At 43.5% G+C, this 12,343-nt stretch overlaps 1 protein-coding gene across 2 annotated transcripts in view; it reads left to right on the forward strand.

Moving 5' to 3' along the window:
• KCNH1 (potassium voltage-gated channel subfamily H member 1) overlaps positions 1-12,343 on the forward strand; it is a 376,651-nt gene that overhangs the window by 37,831 nt on the left and 326,477 nt on the right. For both annotated transcript variants that reach the window (XM_044267467.1, XM_044267468.1), the window contains exon 4: positions 6,738-6,866. In XM_044267467.1, coding sequence (XP_044123402.1) covers positions 6,738-6,866 — 129 coding nt within the window. The remainder of the gene's footprint in view (positions 1-6,737; positions 6,867-12,343) is intronic.

Genomic DNA, 12,343 nt, shown 5'->3' on the forward strand with positions numbered 1-12,343 from the left:
CCTGAGCCAAAGGCAGAGGCTTAACCCTCTGAGCCACGCAGGCACACCAGAACGTTTTTATTTTTTTTTATTTTTTTTAAAATATTTTATTTATTTATTTGACAGGCAGAGATCACAAGTAGGCAGAGAGGCAGGCAGAGAGAGAGGAGGAAGCAGGTTCCCCGCTGAGCAGAGAGCCCGATGTGGGGCTCGATCCCAGGACCCTGAGATCGTGACCCGAGCCGAAGGCAGAGGATTTAACCACTGAGCCACCCAGGCGCCCCAGAATGTTTTTATTTTTATTAGACTTTCTAAATACCATTCATAAAGTCAAAAAATTATGGCTCCGTTTTCCCTTAGGGTTCTGAGCTTTATATACTGTTTGGGAAGCTCTTCTCTTTACCTAAACCAATGAAAATATTCTTCACTTTTTCCTTCTGGTACTTTTATGTTGTGTTAGGCTATTTAAAACATTAAACCATTTGGAATTTGTTGGATTTTTTTTTTGTATTATGTGACATAGCAGTTTAACTTCATTTATTTTCCATATTGCTTATTTACATTGTCTCAGTACAGTGTATTGTCTCAGTACATTGTCTCAGTACAATGCATTAAAGAATCCAGCTCTTGCCTTTCAGTTTGAAATTTTCCTTTTCTTAGATGCTAGATTCTCCCACATTCATGAAGTTGTTTCTCTCCTCTCCTTTTCCAGGAGCCCTTTTATAACTTATTAGCTATGTGAGTTTGATTAAAATGCTCTCCATTGGGGTTTCCCATATTTAAATGGGGGATAATGCAGACACAATTCCATGCCACAGAGTTGTTGTGAGAAGTTAGCCATAATGTGTCAGGACTGGACCCCATTGTAAGCACTTAATAAATGATATTGTTGTTTTCACTGTTGTTTGTTTTAGGGCGCTGCCAATGGCTTTTAGTTACTGTACAGTTGACCTTTGCACAAGGCAAAGTTAAGGATGTCAGTAGTCTGTGTCCCTCCTCCCCACCCCCCGCAGGAGAAAGTCTGGGTTTAACTTTTGACTCCACCCAAACTGAACTACTCTTAGCCTACCATTGACTGGAAGCCTTACCAGTAACATAAATAGTTAGCACGTATTTTTGAATTTTATATGTATTATATACCGTATTCTTAAAGTAAGCTAGAGAAAAGAGAATGTTACAAAGAAAATTGTAAGGAAGAGAAAATACATTTACAGTAATATATTTATTGAAAAAAATTCATGTTCCCCAGAGGAAGTAGAAGTGATAGGCTCTGTATTTTCATTCCAAATAAAATTCTCTTTCTAAAAAGAAAAAAAATCCATTTTTTTGGACATGTGCAACTCAATTGTGTTTTATTCAAGGGTCAGTGATGGTAGGTAGTCCTTGTTACTATTTTTCTTTCAAAAATTTTCTAAGTTTTCTTGGCTGTTCTTCTACCTTTATTTTTCTACTTGAGTTGAATATCAATTCATCAAACTCCAAGAAAAACAAACAAAAAAAGAACAATTGAGATTCTGATTGAAATTGCATTAAATTTATATATTAAATGGGGAGGTTTGACATGTTACAAAATTGAATCTTTTCATCTAAAAACAATGTAGCTCTCTTCATTTATTTAGGTTTCGTGCTTTGCTTTGGTCTTCAATCACATTTTAATTAAGTTGAGGCTTAGGCATTGATTTTTCTAGTTTCCCCATGTCTGAGACCATCCCTCTTCCTCAGAACAGGTAGAGGTAGCTCTGGAGTTTCATTAAACACCTTGAAATACATTCTCTTTTAAGTCATCCAAACACCCCTGTGAGGTAAGATCGAACATTTCAGTCTTACAGGTGAGGAATATAAAAGGAACAGAGGAATGTATCAGACACATACGTATTTTACTGAGCCTAAAGTAGGTCTATCATCCCCATTTTGCAAATGAGAAAACCGATTCTAAGAGGTTAAGTTGACATGGCCAAGGCATACAGTAAACTAAGAGATAGGGTTCAAACCGGGGATTTGAGGTTCCCAGTCAGATGTCCTAATGGCCAGCGGCTACTGCTTCTCCCTAGAGCTTTCTCAGACTCTCTGTACTTGTCATTTGTCTCAATGAAGGTGACCTGAGACCAAACAGTCTCTTAGGGGAGGCAGCCATTCCCCAGTCCTTTATCGACCTGTCATCTGAATGGCCCAGTACATACATCCATTCCCATGAATCAGCAATATGGTCGTCAGTTCCATTGGTGTTGAATATGGCCTGGATACCTGGCTGCCCCTTAGCCTGTTACAGAGAGTACTTGAGAGGAGGCCCAGGGTAGGAGGAAGCTTAAAGGAGGCCAAATAAATCTTTTATATTCCTGAGCCTTGCTTTTCTGTTATCTGACTGCTAGGGTTGAGAAACCCCATGGCCAAGTCAAGTTGTCAGGTTCAATACTAGATGACCGGAGGCAGCTAGTAAGGGATGAGAATCACAGAGTGAGCGGGAGGCAGAGCCTGACCTGTAGCTGTCCCTCCCCTGGTACCCTCTGCTAGGAAAGACCTTCTGTTCCAGCAGCAACCACCTTTGCCATCAGCCTTTGCTGTGTTTTCCCCAGATTTGTGCATTGATCTTCCTTTATCATTCACTCTTTGTCCTTTTTGCAGAAACAGGACATCGCGTACTTGCTTTTCTCTATTTGCCCACTGTAGGCACTTGCGTGCAGTGGCAGAATTTTAACCTCATCTTCCTGATTTTGTGTCCGTATGTGTGAATATTTGTGCTTGGATTGCCTCTCTTGAATCGTGGTGTATCTTGTATCATGGTGAAATGAATTATAGTCCAGAACCTGGGCTCTCGGAGAGATCCCTGGAGGCCAACTGTCCTGGCCTCTGCCTCTGGGCAGGTCTATATCTGAATGGAGCCAAAGTGCTCCTGACTGTTTTTGGGGGCATCAAGAGGGATGGAAGGGAAGCTGAGTGAGGGCTCCAGGTGCTGGGCAGTCTATGTTCATTTGAAGCACCTGTTTCATATTTTGAGACTTTGAGTAATGTTTCACTAGTTAAAAATGCTTTGCTCTTAAGAGTAGAAGGTTGAGGGACGCCTGGGTGGCTCAGTGGGTTGGAGCCTCTACCTTTGGCTTCAGTTAATGGTCTCAGGGTCCTGGGATCGAGCCCTGCATCAGGCTGTCTGCTTGGTGGGGGACCTGCCTCTCACTCCCCCCACCCCCGCCTGCCTCTTTGCCTGCTTGCGATCTTTGTCTGTCAAATAAATAAATAATTTTTTTTTTTTTTTAAGAGTAGAAGGTTGAGATTACTGGTCTGTGCCAGTCTGGGATTCATGTTCTCCTTTGAAAGAATTTCAGAAATGAAAATTTAAGCCAATTATGCTTGATTTCCTAGATTGTATAGGGAATGCTAATTTGTGAGAGAGGCAGGTCTGAGTGACTCTGAAGACACTGGAAGTAGGATATATTTCTTTGGAACTCAGCAGGTATCCCTAGAGTACCTGCCCCTCCAAGGGTGTTGAGTTTTCCAACTCTAAAATGACACCTTTTGGAGTTGACTGTTATAATAACCTCATGTAACCCAATGCATAACCTTGTACTACACAAGGGTGCAGGGTGATGAGACAGAGAAACCTCAGATCTCCTGCCCCAGAGTGAATCACAGTCTATTTAAGGAAAGAGCCCTCCATTGTTAAGGTTTAAAGGGAATCTCACATAGTCCTTTCCTTCCTTGCCTGTTATCAGAAGCAATTGAGAGAGATTCAGGACTCAGGCAAATGGAGTTTAAAATATCCCCTTTAGGACCAGCAAAGCTGATCCTAGAGAACATAGTTTATGTCTGTGGACAAGTAAAGTTTCGAATCAGACTTCTGCACCCAACACAGGTAGCACTGGAGAACCGCAGGCTTCTCCTCCTACCGGTCATCACCCTACCATTTTGAGTTCTCCCCTAACATCTGTAGAATGGGGACGCAGAGCAGGGTGGGGGCTCATTTCTAAGAAAGCAGATGAAGAGAAGTGGTTGAGCTACATATGTCCTCTGAATTACCAACCTAGAGAAAAGACTCGGGAGTTCCTTTGAAGTCTGTCCGTCCATGAGGAGATACCATATCAGGGAGAAGGAGGTTCCCTCCCTCAAGAAGCCCAACTGATCAATTAGACACATGCTCTAAGGCATCCTGGCTATATGAATTTTGGTATAAGATTCGTATTTATTGCCTGAAAAGAAATGATTGGAATAGCACGTGTTTAATCAGGGAGCGTTTCTGGAGGAAGCATTGGGCTCAGTTTGGTGGAGAGAAGTGCACAGTTTTAAATAGATTGACCTCTAGAAGTAGGGGAGGGGGGAGTTCAAGATGAGTTTGAACTGCAGTAAAATGAAAAAGGCCTTCCACCATGACAAACAGAGTGGGCTCTCATGACCTTGGAGGTGTGGGTAATGTCATCAACCCCAGGAGCCATAAATGGAATATGAAGATTAGATGGCACAGTCCCAGCCGGAAAAGTTCACAGGCATGGGGCCCAGCTGATAAGTACCGTGGGTGGCCCATAGGGTGGCAGCTGAGTTAATGGTTCCAGGGATCCAACAAAAGATGAAGCCCCTGGGTTAGATCTCATGAGTGAGGTGGGGGGGCTCGCCTCTCATTCCTTACTGGTTTGATGAATTAGCAGCATTTTCTGGTTTACCATCTGAGCAGAAAGAAAGAGCAGAAAGAAAATGGTGTTTTGATTTGTTTGCTTTTTGTCTTACCGCTATAGGATGTAAGGGAGAGCTGTGGGTGTGTAAGTTCAATTGGTGTGAAGCATTGAGTTTTCTGTTGTTTAATTGAAAATGGTTTAAAATCCCATAGTTTCTGAGCAGGGAACTGGGAAGAATAGTAATATAGACCTTTAAAAAACAGTAGGTGATTCAAAGGCTATATTCTTCTTGATTTTGGAAGGCTATGTGTGATTTTTGGTATAGTGGATTTTTCTTTCAAAACACTTTTTTCATAGGGTGACATTGTAACCTGTTTGTCTTCTAAGAGCACCCAGAAACTGGCAGCTGAAAATTATGGAACAGAAAATCAACAGAGGAATAAAATTAACTATGGATGAATGTATAGATAATGAAGATGTAAGGAGAATATATTCCCATCTGATCTATTTGCTGCCTGTTTGACTATATATTTTATGGTTATTTATGCTTCCATGTGAGTAAGTGGGATAGCCAGATGTGTAAGCTGGGTATTGTTAAGTTGGATTGTCTAATCCTCATGTCAGTCAGATGTCTGTCTGGCCATGTTGTTGTATAATGTAGAGTTTGCCGTGATTGCCCACAGAGAGGCCCAGAGATACCTCTTGGGGATTTATTTCCGTCTCCCAAGATTCAGTGAGTTGTTTGTGTAATATCTTAAAATAAAATAATATATGTAAAATGCTGAACACAATGCCTGGTATATAGGAAGCTTCTCTACTTCTTTTTGTAAAATATTTATTTGTTTGACAGGCAGAGAGAGAGAGAGAGTGCACAAACAGAAGGAGTGACTCAGAGAGAGAGAGAGAGAGAGAAGCAAGCTCCCTGCTGATCAGGAAACCCAAGGGAGGGAGGTGGGGCTAAATCCCAGAACGCTGGGATCATGACTTGAGTCCAAGACAGATGTTTAACCAACTGAGCCACCCAGGTGCCCCAGGAAGTTTCTCTAATTCTTAGCATGGAGAAATACTTAATGTATTTTAACCTGAAAGTGGTTATAAAATAGCATATAAATTACTATCCCAGTTCTGCAGAATTCAGCAAATCATTGAGTCCTTATATCCCAGATGCTGTTTAAGGGGATATGGGAACTAGATAGGGAAGAACTTGTTTCTTTGTGTCTCATTTAATTTTGCATCACAGAATTGTTTGGTGTGGCTGGCTAGAATGTCCTCTATAGATAGAAAATATTTGTTTTCCCTAATTCTGTTTTGGAAGCCAGGCACTGACTTTGTGTAGTTAGTGGTTGACACCTGAGTGGGTGCCCTCCCTGAGAAGTTAGATGAGTCCTGCCCACCTTCTCCTTGTGTGGATTAGGGCAGTGCTTTGGAAGAGCTCATTTATCCCATTTTTACTCAGGAATTAGGATCGGAATTGGAAACACAGTGGTTGAGCTCTGTAAAGCACTAATGTAAACACAGCCCGAAGCCACACGGGAACCTCCCTTTTTGAGGGAGTCTTTGCTGGGAGAGTGATCGTGGTGGTTCTCTTCTTTCTTCAGTGTGTTGTCATTTGCCCATTGCTTTGGACCTTTGGGGTTTTTATTTTGGGGAGAAAGACTTAGAAATATAGCTTTTGGTCTGTGGTTGATTGAGCATGTGAGTCAAATTGATAGATGTCCAAACTGGATTTGGACACTGGGGCCCTTTAGCAATAATTCGAGTTTGCAGTAGTCTGCCAGCTGTGGTTGGCAATGCCTGTCCTTGTCCTTGCTCTTTACTACGGCATGGTCTAAGGTAAGTATTTAGGTTTCTCTACCTTAGTGACTTTCCATAAGATCAGAAGGGATTTTTCAACCCATTTTCTAATCCTTTTGCAAGGGTTAAAAGACCTACATTTATAAAATATTGGAACCAGAAGAAAATCCCTGCCAAATAGTCACTGAAAGTTTCTTATCCTAGCAAGAAGAGGAATTCACAGTATGACATCCCAGCCCCTGAAGAAATGAAACCATTTAAGAATGAGAAATTATTTGTACCTATTCATTCCCAAGTCTTTTTTTTCAGAGCCCCTCATGTGAGAATGCAAATTACTGACCAACCTTTTGATATTTCTTTCAGGGACGCCTGTGTGGTTCTTTGTGAAAATTGCTCCAATTCGAAATGAACAGGATAAAGTGGTTTTATTCCTTTGCACTTTCAGTGACATAACAGCTTTCAAACAGCCAATTGAGGATGATTCATGTAAAGGTGTGTAATTCTGATCGTGTGCATGTATTTATGCACTGTGTTTTTTTTTTTTTTTAATACTGTGGTGTGACCCCCCTTCCAGAGAATTGGAGGTTGCCAAGGCAATCTCTGCCCAAAGATCAAGATTTAAACTTTAATTTGTGTTGGGTAAAGCATCGTATCATTCTGGAATGTATTAAGGGGGAAGAAGAGAGGGGAAAAAAGCTTTGTTTAGGAAAGCATTTGAATCAGTTTTATACCTTTTTAGATTAACCCTTTCCAGTAATGATTAGACAGAAGAAGAGAGCTGGGCACTTCTGGTAGCAGCAACTTCTTTTCTGGGGTCCCCAGGACAGATGCCGGTTACCCAAATGAGGTCCGTGGCTACATTCATCTTATTTGTATGTAAACTTTGTTAGATATGATTGACTTCTTGTATCTCAAGATTGTTAAAGTAGATTTTAACACATCTCTGCCTCTGTGGTTGATTGAGTTAAGTCTTGGCTGGTGAATTCATTGGAAACTTGGTATTAATGAGGCCAGGGTCTTGAGTAACATTTGCATATGGGTCATTTAACCAGCCTGTGACTGCAGATGGTAGTGCTCACTTCAGCTGTATCACGGGCATGTATTCTTTAAATAACACTGGGGGCCAAGGAAGGAAAGGGCTCAGAATTTCAAGAACGACGGTACTCCTGAAGAGCTTGAGCTAATCAGATACACACAAGGTGGCATGTTATTCCCGGAGGTGTGGGATTCGGGGGCATCCCAGCACTCTCTTCTGTCCCTCTTCCCCAGCGTGCACATGAGGTAACCTGGAGGCTGTAGCTCCCCTTAGTTGTAGTGCTTCTAGGGCCTGTGGCTGATTTTCCAGCTCCCTGAGAACCATGCTCCTTGAGGTTTCCCGAGATGCACCAGAGAGATCTGAGCGGAGTCCAGGGAGAAGCCAAATGGGGATGTGACAACATTGTGATTGTTAAATGTGCCTAATAGGAGGAAATAAAAAGCGTGATGTGGCTCCTCTCCTGGGCTGTGTCCTCTAGCACTTCTGGAGGCCTGCATTTATAAAGTTCAGAGCACAAGACTGTGTATAACTGTCATCATAGTTTTCATTATATTTTTCCTTTTAACTGTCTGATAACCCAGTAAGTCAATTGCAGCCTTCCTCTTGGTTTCAAGACGGCAGCAGGTGTAAAGTTTCTGGAAGAGCACCCCAGCCTCCTGCCATCTCTTCTTTTTCCTGCGGGTTTGTGATTCCCCGATTTCTGGATTCTAGCTTGAGGATCTCTCAGTATGAGAGTGATTCCACGGTGAAAGACCGACTCGTGATTAAGTATCACCCTGCTACCCTCTAGAAAAGCACCTTGCTTCTTTAATGGAATAAACTCATAAACAATTAAAGGCCATTAGATATTTTGCCATTTGTCTTTGTAAGTTTTGTCTTCAAGATGTAAAGAGTCAGCAGGTTGGTTGAGTCAGGTTGCCTGCCTCTCGCCACCGCTGGAACGTCTTTGGGTGACACGCAAGTGTTGTTTAGTAGGAAAGCCGTCCTCAGCAGAGAGCATGCCTCACGTGCCGCCGAGGCTTCTGCATTCGGCTCCCGGGAAATGGGAACGAGGCCATCAATCAAAGTGAGGCAGTGAGATTCGCCTCAGTTTATTGTCCAGGAAGAAAATATGCTCTACGTCATTTTACCCGAGTCAGTGATGCATTTCCTTGCTGATGAGTGTTTGGGTGCACACGCCCGCGTGCACACACGCATGCTCACAAGCACACACGCACGCATGCTTCAGTACTCCCTGTAGGAATGCTGCTAGTGATCGCTTAAAGCCTTCTCCAAGACACGACTTTAAAAGTCTGTCCATTTCCAGGGCTACGACAGATATATTTGGACCCTCCCTCCTGTTATGTCACTGTGCCCCTGGCCTCCTTTGAGTGGAGCACTCTACTCAGGACAAGGTCAGATTTTATATTTGTCAGTTTATGGTGGAAGATCTTGAGAGCTGCCCAGGCCTTGTTCATTGTAAGTCTATAAACTGCAGCTCTGGCTGCAAGGGTCGAGTCTAGGAAGATACTTTGCCATGTCGCTGGATTGTTCTTCTGACTTGACGTTTCTTCTTGGATGTGCTCTCCCATTGGGAGCTTCTGGCAGATTCTAGCTGGGTTTTCAGTGCAGCATCCCAGTCGGCAGTAGGAGTCTTGAGAGCCTTGCTGACCCAGGGTTATTGGGAATTCACTTTTGAGCGGGAAGGGGAGTGTGGCTTATCCAAATCCCCAGAAATCCCCAGATAATTGCTCTTTGGCTTAGGAGCACATGTTTCCCACTATCAGATTCACCCTTTGCTTTAGTCAGCTGTGCTCAAATTGTCTTTAAAAGGAGATTTTGCCCCTTGATCACGCAGTGCCTAACTCTGGGGCTTGGGACAGGGCTGAGTGCCTTGCTAGTGATTGAAGAAGCCAGCGGGCGCCTCACATTTCCCCACAAACAAGCAGCTGTGGACTATTTCAGCATCAGACACAAAGTAACTCCCCTTCCCCCAGGCTCCTCTTTGACAGAGCGTATCAATTCTCAAGCTCCTTTGTAGGAATGATCCAGGTCCCTGACCACCTCATTTTCTCTTTTATGCCCATCTTTTGACTGCTTCCCCTGGTTTCTGATAAAAAGTGTCCACAGATGGTGGGAGCCAGGAAATGCAGGTCAGGCTACAGCTGTGTGTGTGTGTGTGTGTGTGTGTGTGTGTGTATTTGAAGTCAGAATGAGAGAGTAGATGGGAATTTTTGGCTGAAACGAGAATCTGTAATGTTCCAGGGGTTTCATTTTTTCTAATCTCTTACTTAATCTGGTTTTTTTTAAGTTTAAATTCAATTAATTAACATATAGTGTATTATTAGTTTCAGAGGTAGAGGTCAGTGATTCATCGGTTTTATATAACACCCAGTGCTCATTACATCGCGTGCCCTCCTTGATGCCCATCACCCAGTTACCCCATCCCTTCATCTCCTCCCTCCAGCAACCCTCAGTTTGTTTCCTATGGTTAAGAGTCTCTTATGATTTGTCTCCCTCTCTGATTTCATCTTGTTTTATTTTTTCCTCTCTTCCCCTGTGATCTTCTGTTGTGTTTCTTAAGTTCCACATATGAGTGAGATGATATGGTGATTGTCTTTCTCTGATTGACTTATTTTCCTTTCTTACTTTCTGTTATTATAGATAATTGATAGTGGCTGCAGGATATTTTTCTCTGTCCTATTCTCCCCTTTGAACGAGGAGGCTTGGGTACATGGGTAGAGAAGAATTAGATGGTAAGGCTCAGAGTTTTCTCTCCCCATTGTTCCCTGAAAGATGAGGCTGAGTCATCCCCCTTGTTTTGTCTCTTACCCCACCAAATAATCTCACATTAAAAGAGTGAATTCACTTTTAAAGACTCACATATTTACTTCCACACAATAAACTTGAGCCAGATTCAGATCAAAAAAGGAATGTAAAACTTTAGAAGAGATTTTTTTTAAAGGTCAAGATTGAGAACGTGTGGGGAGGAGGGCTCGAGCAAGCTGTTGTAACTGCAGACCCTTCCCCGTATCTCTTTCTGTGTGATGTTTGCGAGGCCGTCTTGGAAAAGAATCTGGGCAGTGGATACAAGTGGATACAAGCCACAGGTCCCCTTGGCTCCTCCAATACTAACATTTTGTCTGTCTGCCCTTGGGATGACAGAAAGGTGATGATTTAGTGACTCCTCCTTGAAGAAGCCATTCTAGAGTTTTGGTTATTTCTACACTGTTGAGGACAAGATCAGGGGAGGAGGACCTGAGAATCCTTAGGCAGTGTCCACACTGACTGTCCATCTTGGTCCCCGGTGTCCTCTATTCTCTTACATACATTGGGTTACAGCACCAGCTCCTCTAAGAGAATCTGTGATTCTGCAGATTAGGACCTGCCTGTCCTCACAGCCTCCCCACCAAAGTCAGGACTCCTGCCAGCCATCCTCTGCAACTTCTACTCAAAGCGACTTGGCATTCTTTCCCGGGGCGGGGGCCTGCACGTCAGTCTTTTCTCCTATCCCTGAACTTACTTATCCTTGGAGGAGCTGGAATTTCATTTCATCCCAGAACCCTGTTGTCTGGCTGAGGGAGGATACAGGGCTGTGTGGGCTCAAGCAGCCTGGTGGGGGTCTCGCCCGCATTGAATTCTGTTGTGTGGCCAAGGAAGGGGGATGTGGTTGTCCTTCTGGAGAGTGGAGAAAGGATCCAAGGAGTGCTTTTTAGCCAACTGCTGGATTGTACATTATGTTTTGTTCCTTCTGGCTTTCTTCTGCTTTCATGCCTCCCCTTCCTGTCCACCCCCTCTCACCCCAAAGACACCCAGTACCTGTGTGTGCTGGATAGATACAAGTTAGCCTGAGACCGGGGGGAGTATAAAAAGAGGGAGCGGGAAGTTCTGCCTGTGGAGGGGCAGTATCCAGGAAGGGCACTCTTGAACCTTATCTTCCTGTGGAAAAGGTCCACTGTGCTTCCCTGAAGGAAAGTCATCCTGAGCTAGGTTCTCATTCGGTTGTCTCCTCCCATTTGGCCTTTCGGACAATAAGAAATTGTTTCCAGGAGGGTTTCTCCTGATGGCTCTGGTCCAAATGGTACCTGTTATGGTCCATCATGTGCGTTTTCTTCTCCGACATGTTTTTACTCTCATTGTGTGGCTGTCACCCCAGTCCCCCAAACCAGGAACCCAGAGACTGCCTGAGTTGCCTCTTCTTTCTTTCCTTCTGCAGCTGTTGCTCCCTGAGTTCTGGGGGTCCTACCCCTACAGCTGTATTCAGGCTCTCCTTGTTGCTGGGCCCAGGCCCTAGGATTGACCACGCATGCAGGACCTCTTGCCTGGGGTCCTGACTGGTCTTTTATTTGTCAACCTTGTTTTTAAAAAGCCTACCATGCTTGTTCCCATTCTGTTTCTCTAAAGTGAAGTTGGTGTGTTTCTTCCTTCCCAACCTATTAAAACTCCTTCCTGGTTCCCCCTAGGTTTCAGGATGAAGTTCAAATTTCTAAACCTGTCATCTTGGTTCTTACCACTGACATTCTTCTCCCTGTGGCCCCTGGCAACCACTTTAACATCACTTCAGGCCATAGTCTTCACCCTTTTTCCCTCTACCAGCTGTGCATCTTCCATCTAGCCTTTTAGGTTGTCTTACTCTTCACTGACGTATTACTCTGTTTTATGGTTTTTGCCTTTGCAGGTGCTGTGCTTTCTGTGTATAACATCTCTCTTTTTCTTCTTGTATTTTAATTCCTACTCATCTTTCAAAATTCTGTTCTGGTGTCACTTCCTCTGCTCTAACCCTAAGCTATGCCTTCTCTGGACAGTCTTGACCTACCATCCTATACTCATGTCTGTCCCAGAACTTAGCTTCCATATCACGGCTTTTAAAAAATTTATCGGTCAGTCTTCCCTGCTGGGGTGCATGCTCTTTGAAGCTGGAATCCGTATCTTATTGATCTTAGTATCTCCAGTA

Source organism: Neovison vison, chromosome 10 (genome assembly GCF_020171115.1).
Source record: "Neovison vison isolate M4711 chromosome 10, ASM_NN_V1, whole genome shotgun sequence".
NCBI classification, from domain to species: Eukaryota; Metazoa; Chordata; class Mammalia; order Carnivora; family Mustelidae; genus Neogale; species Neogale vison.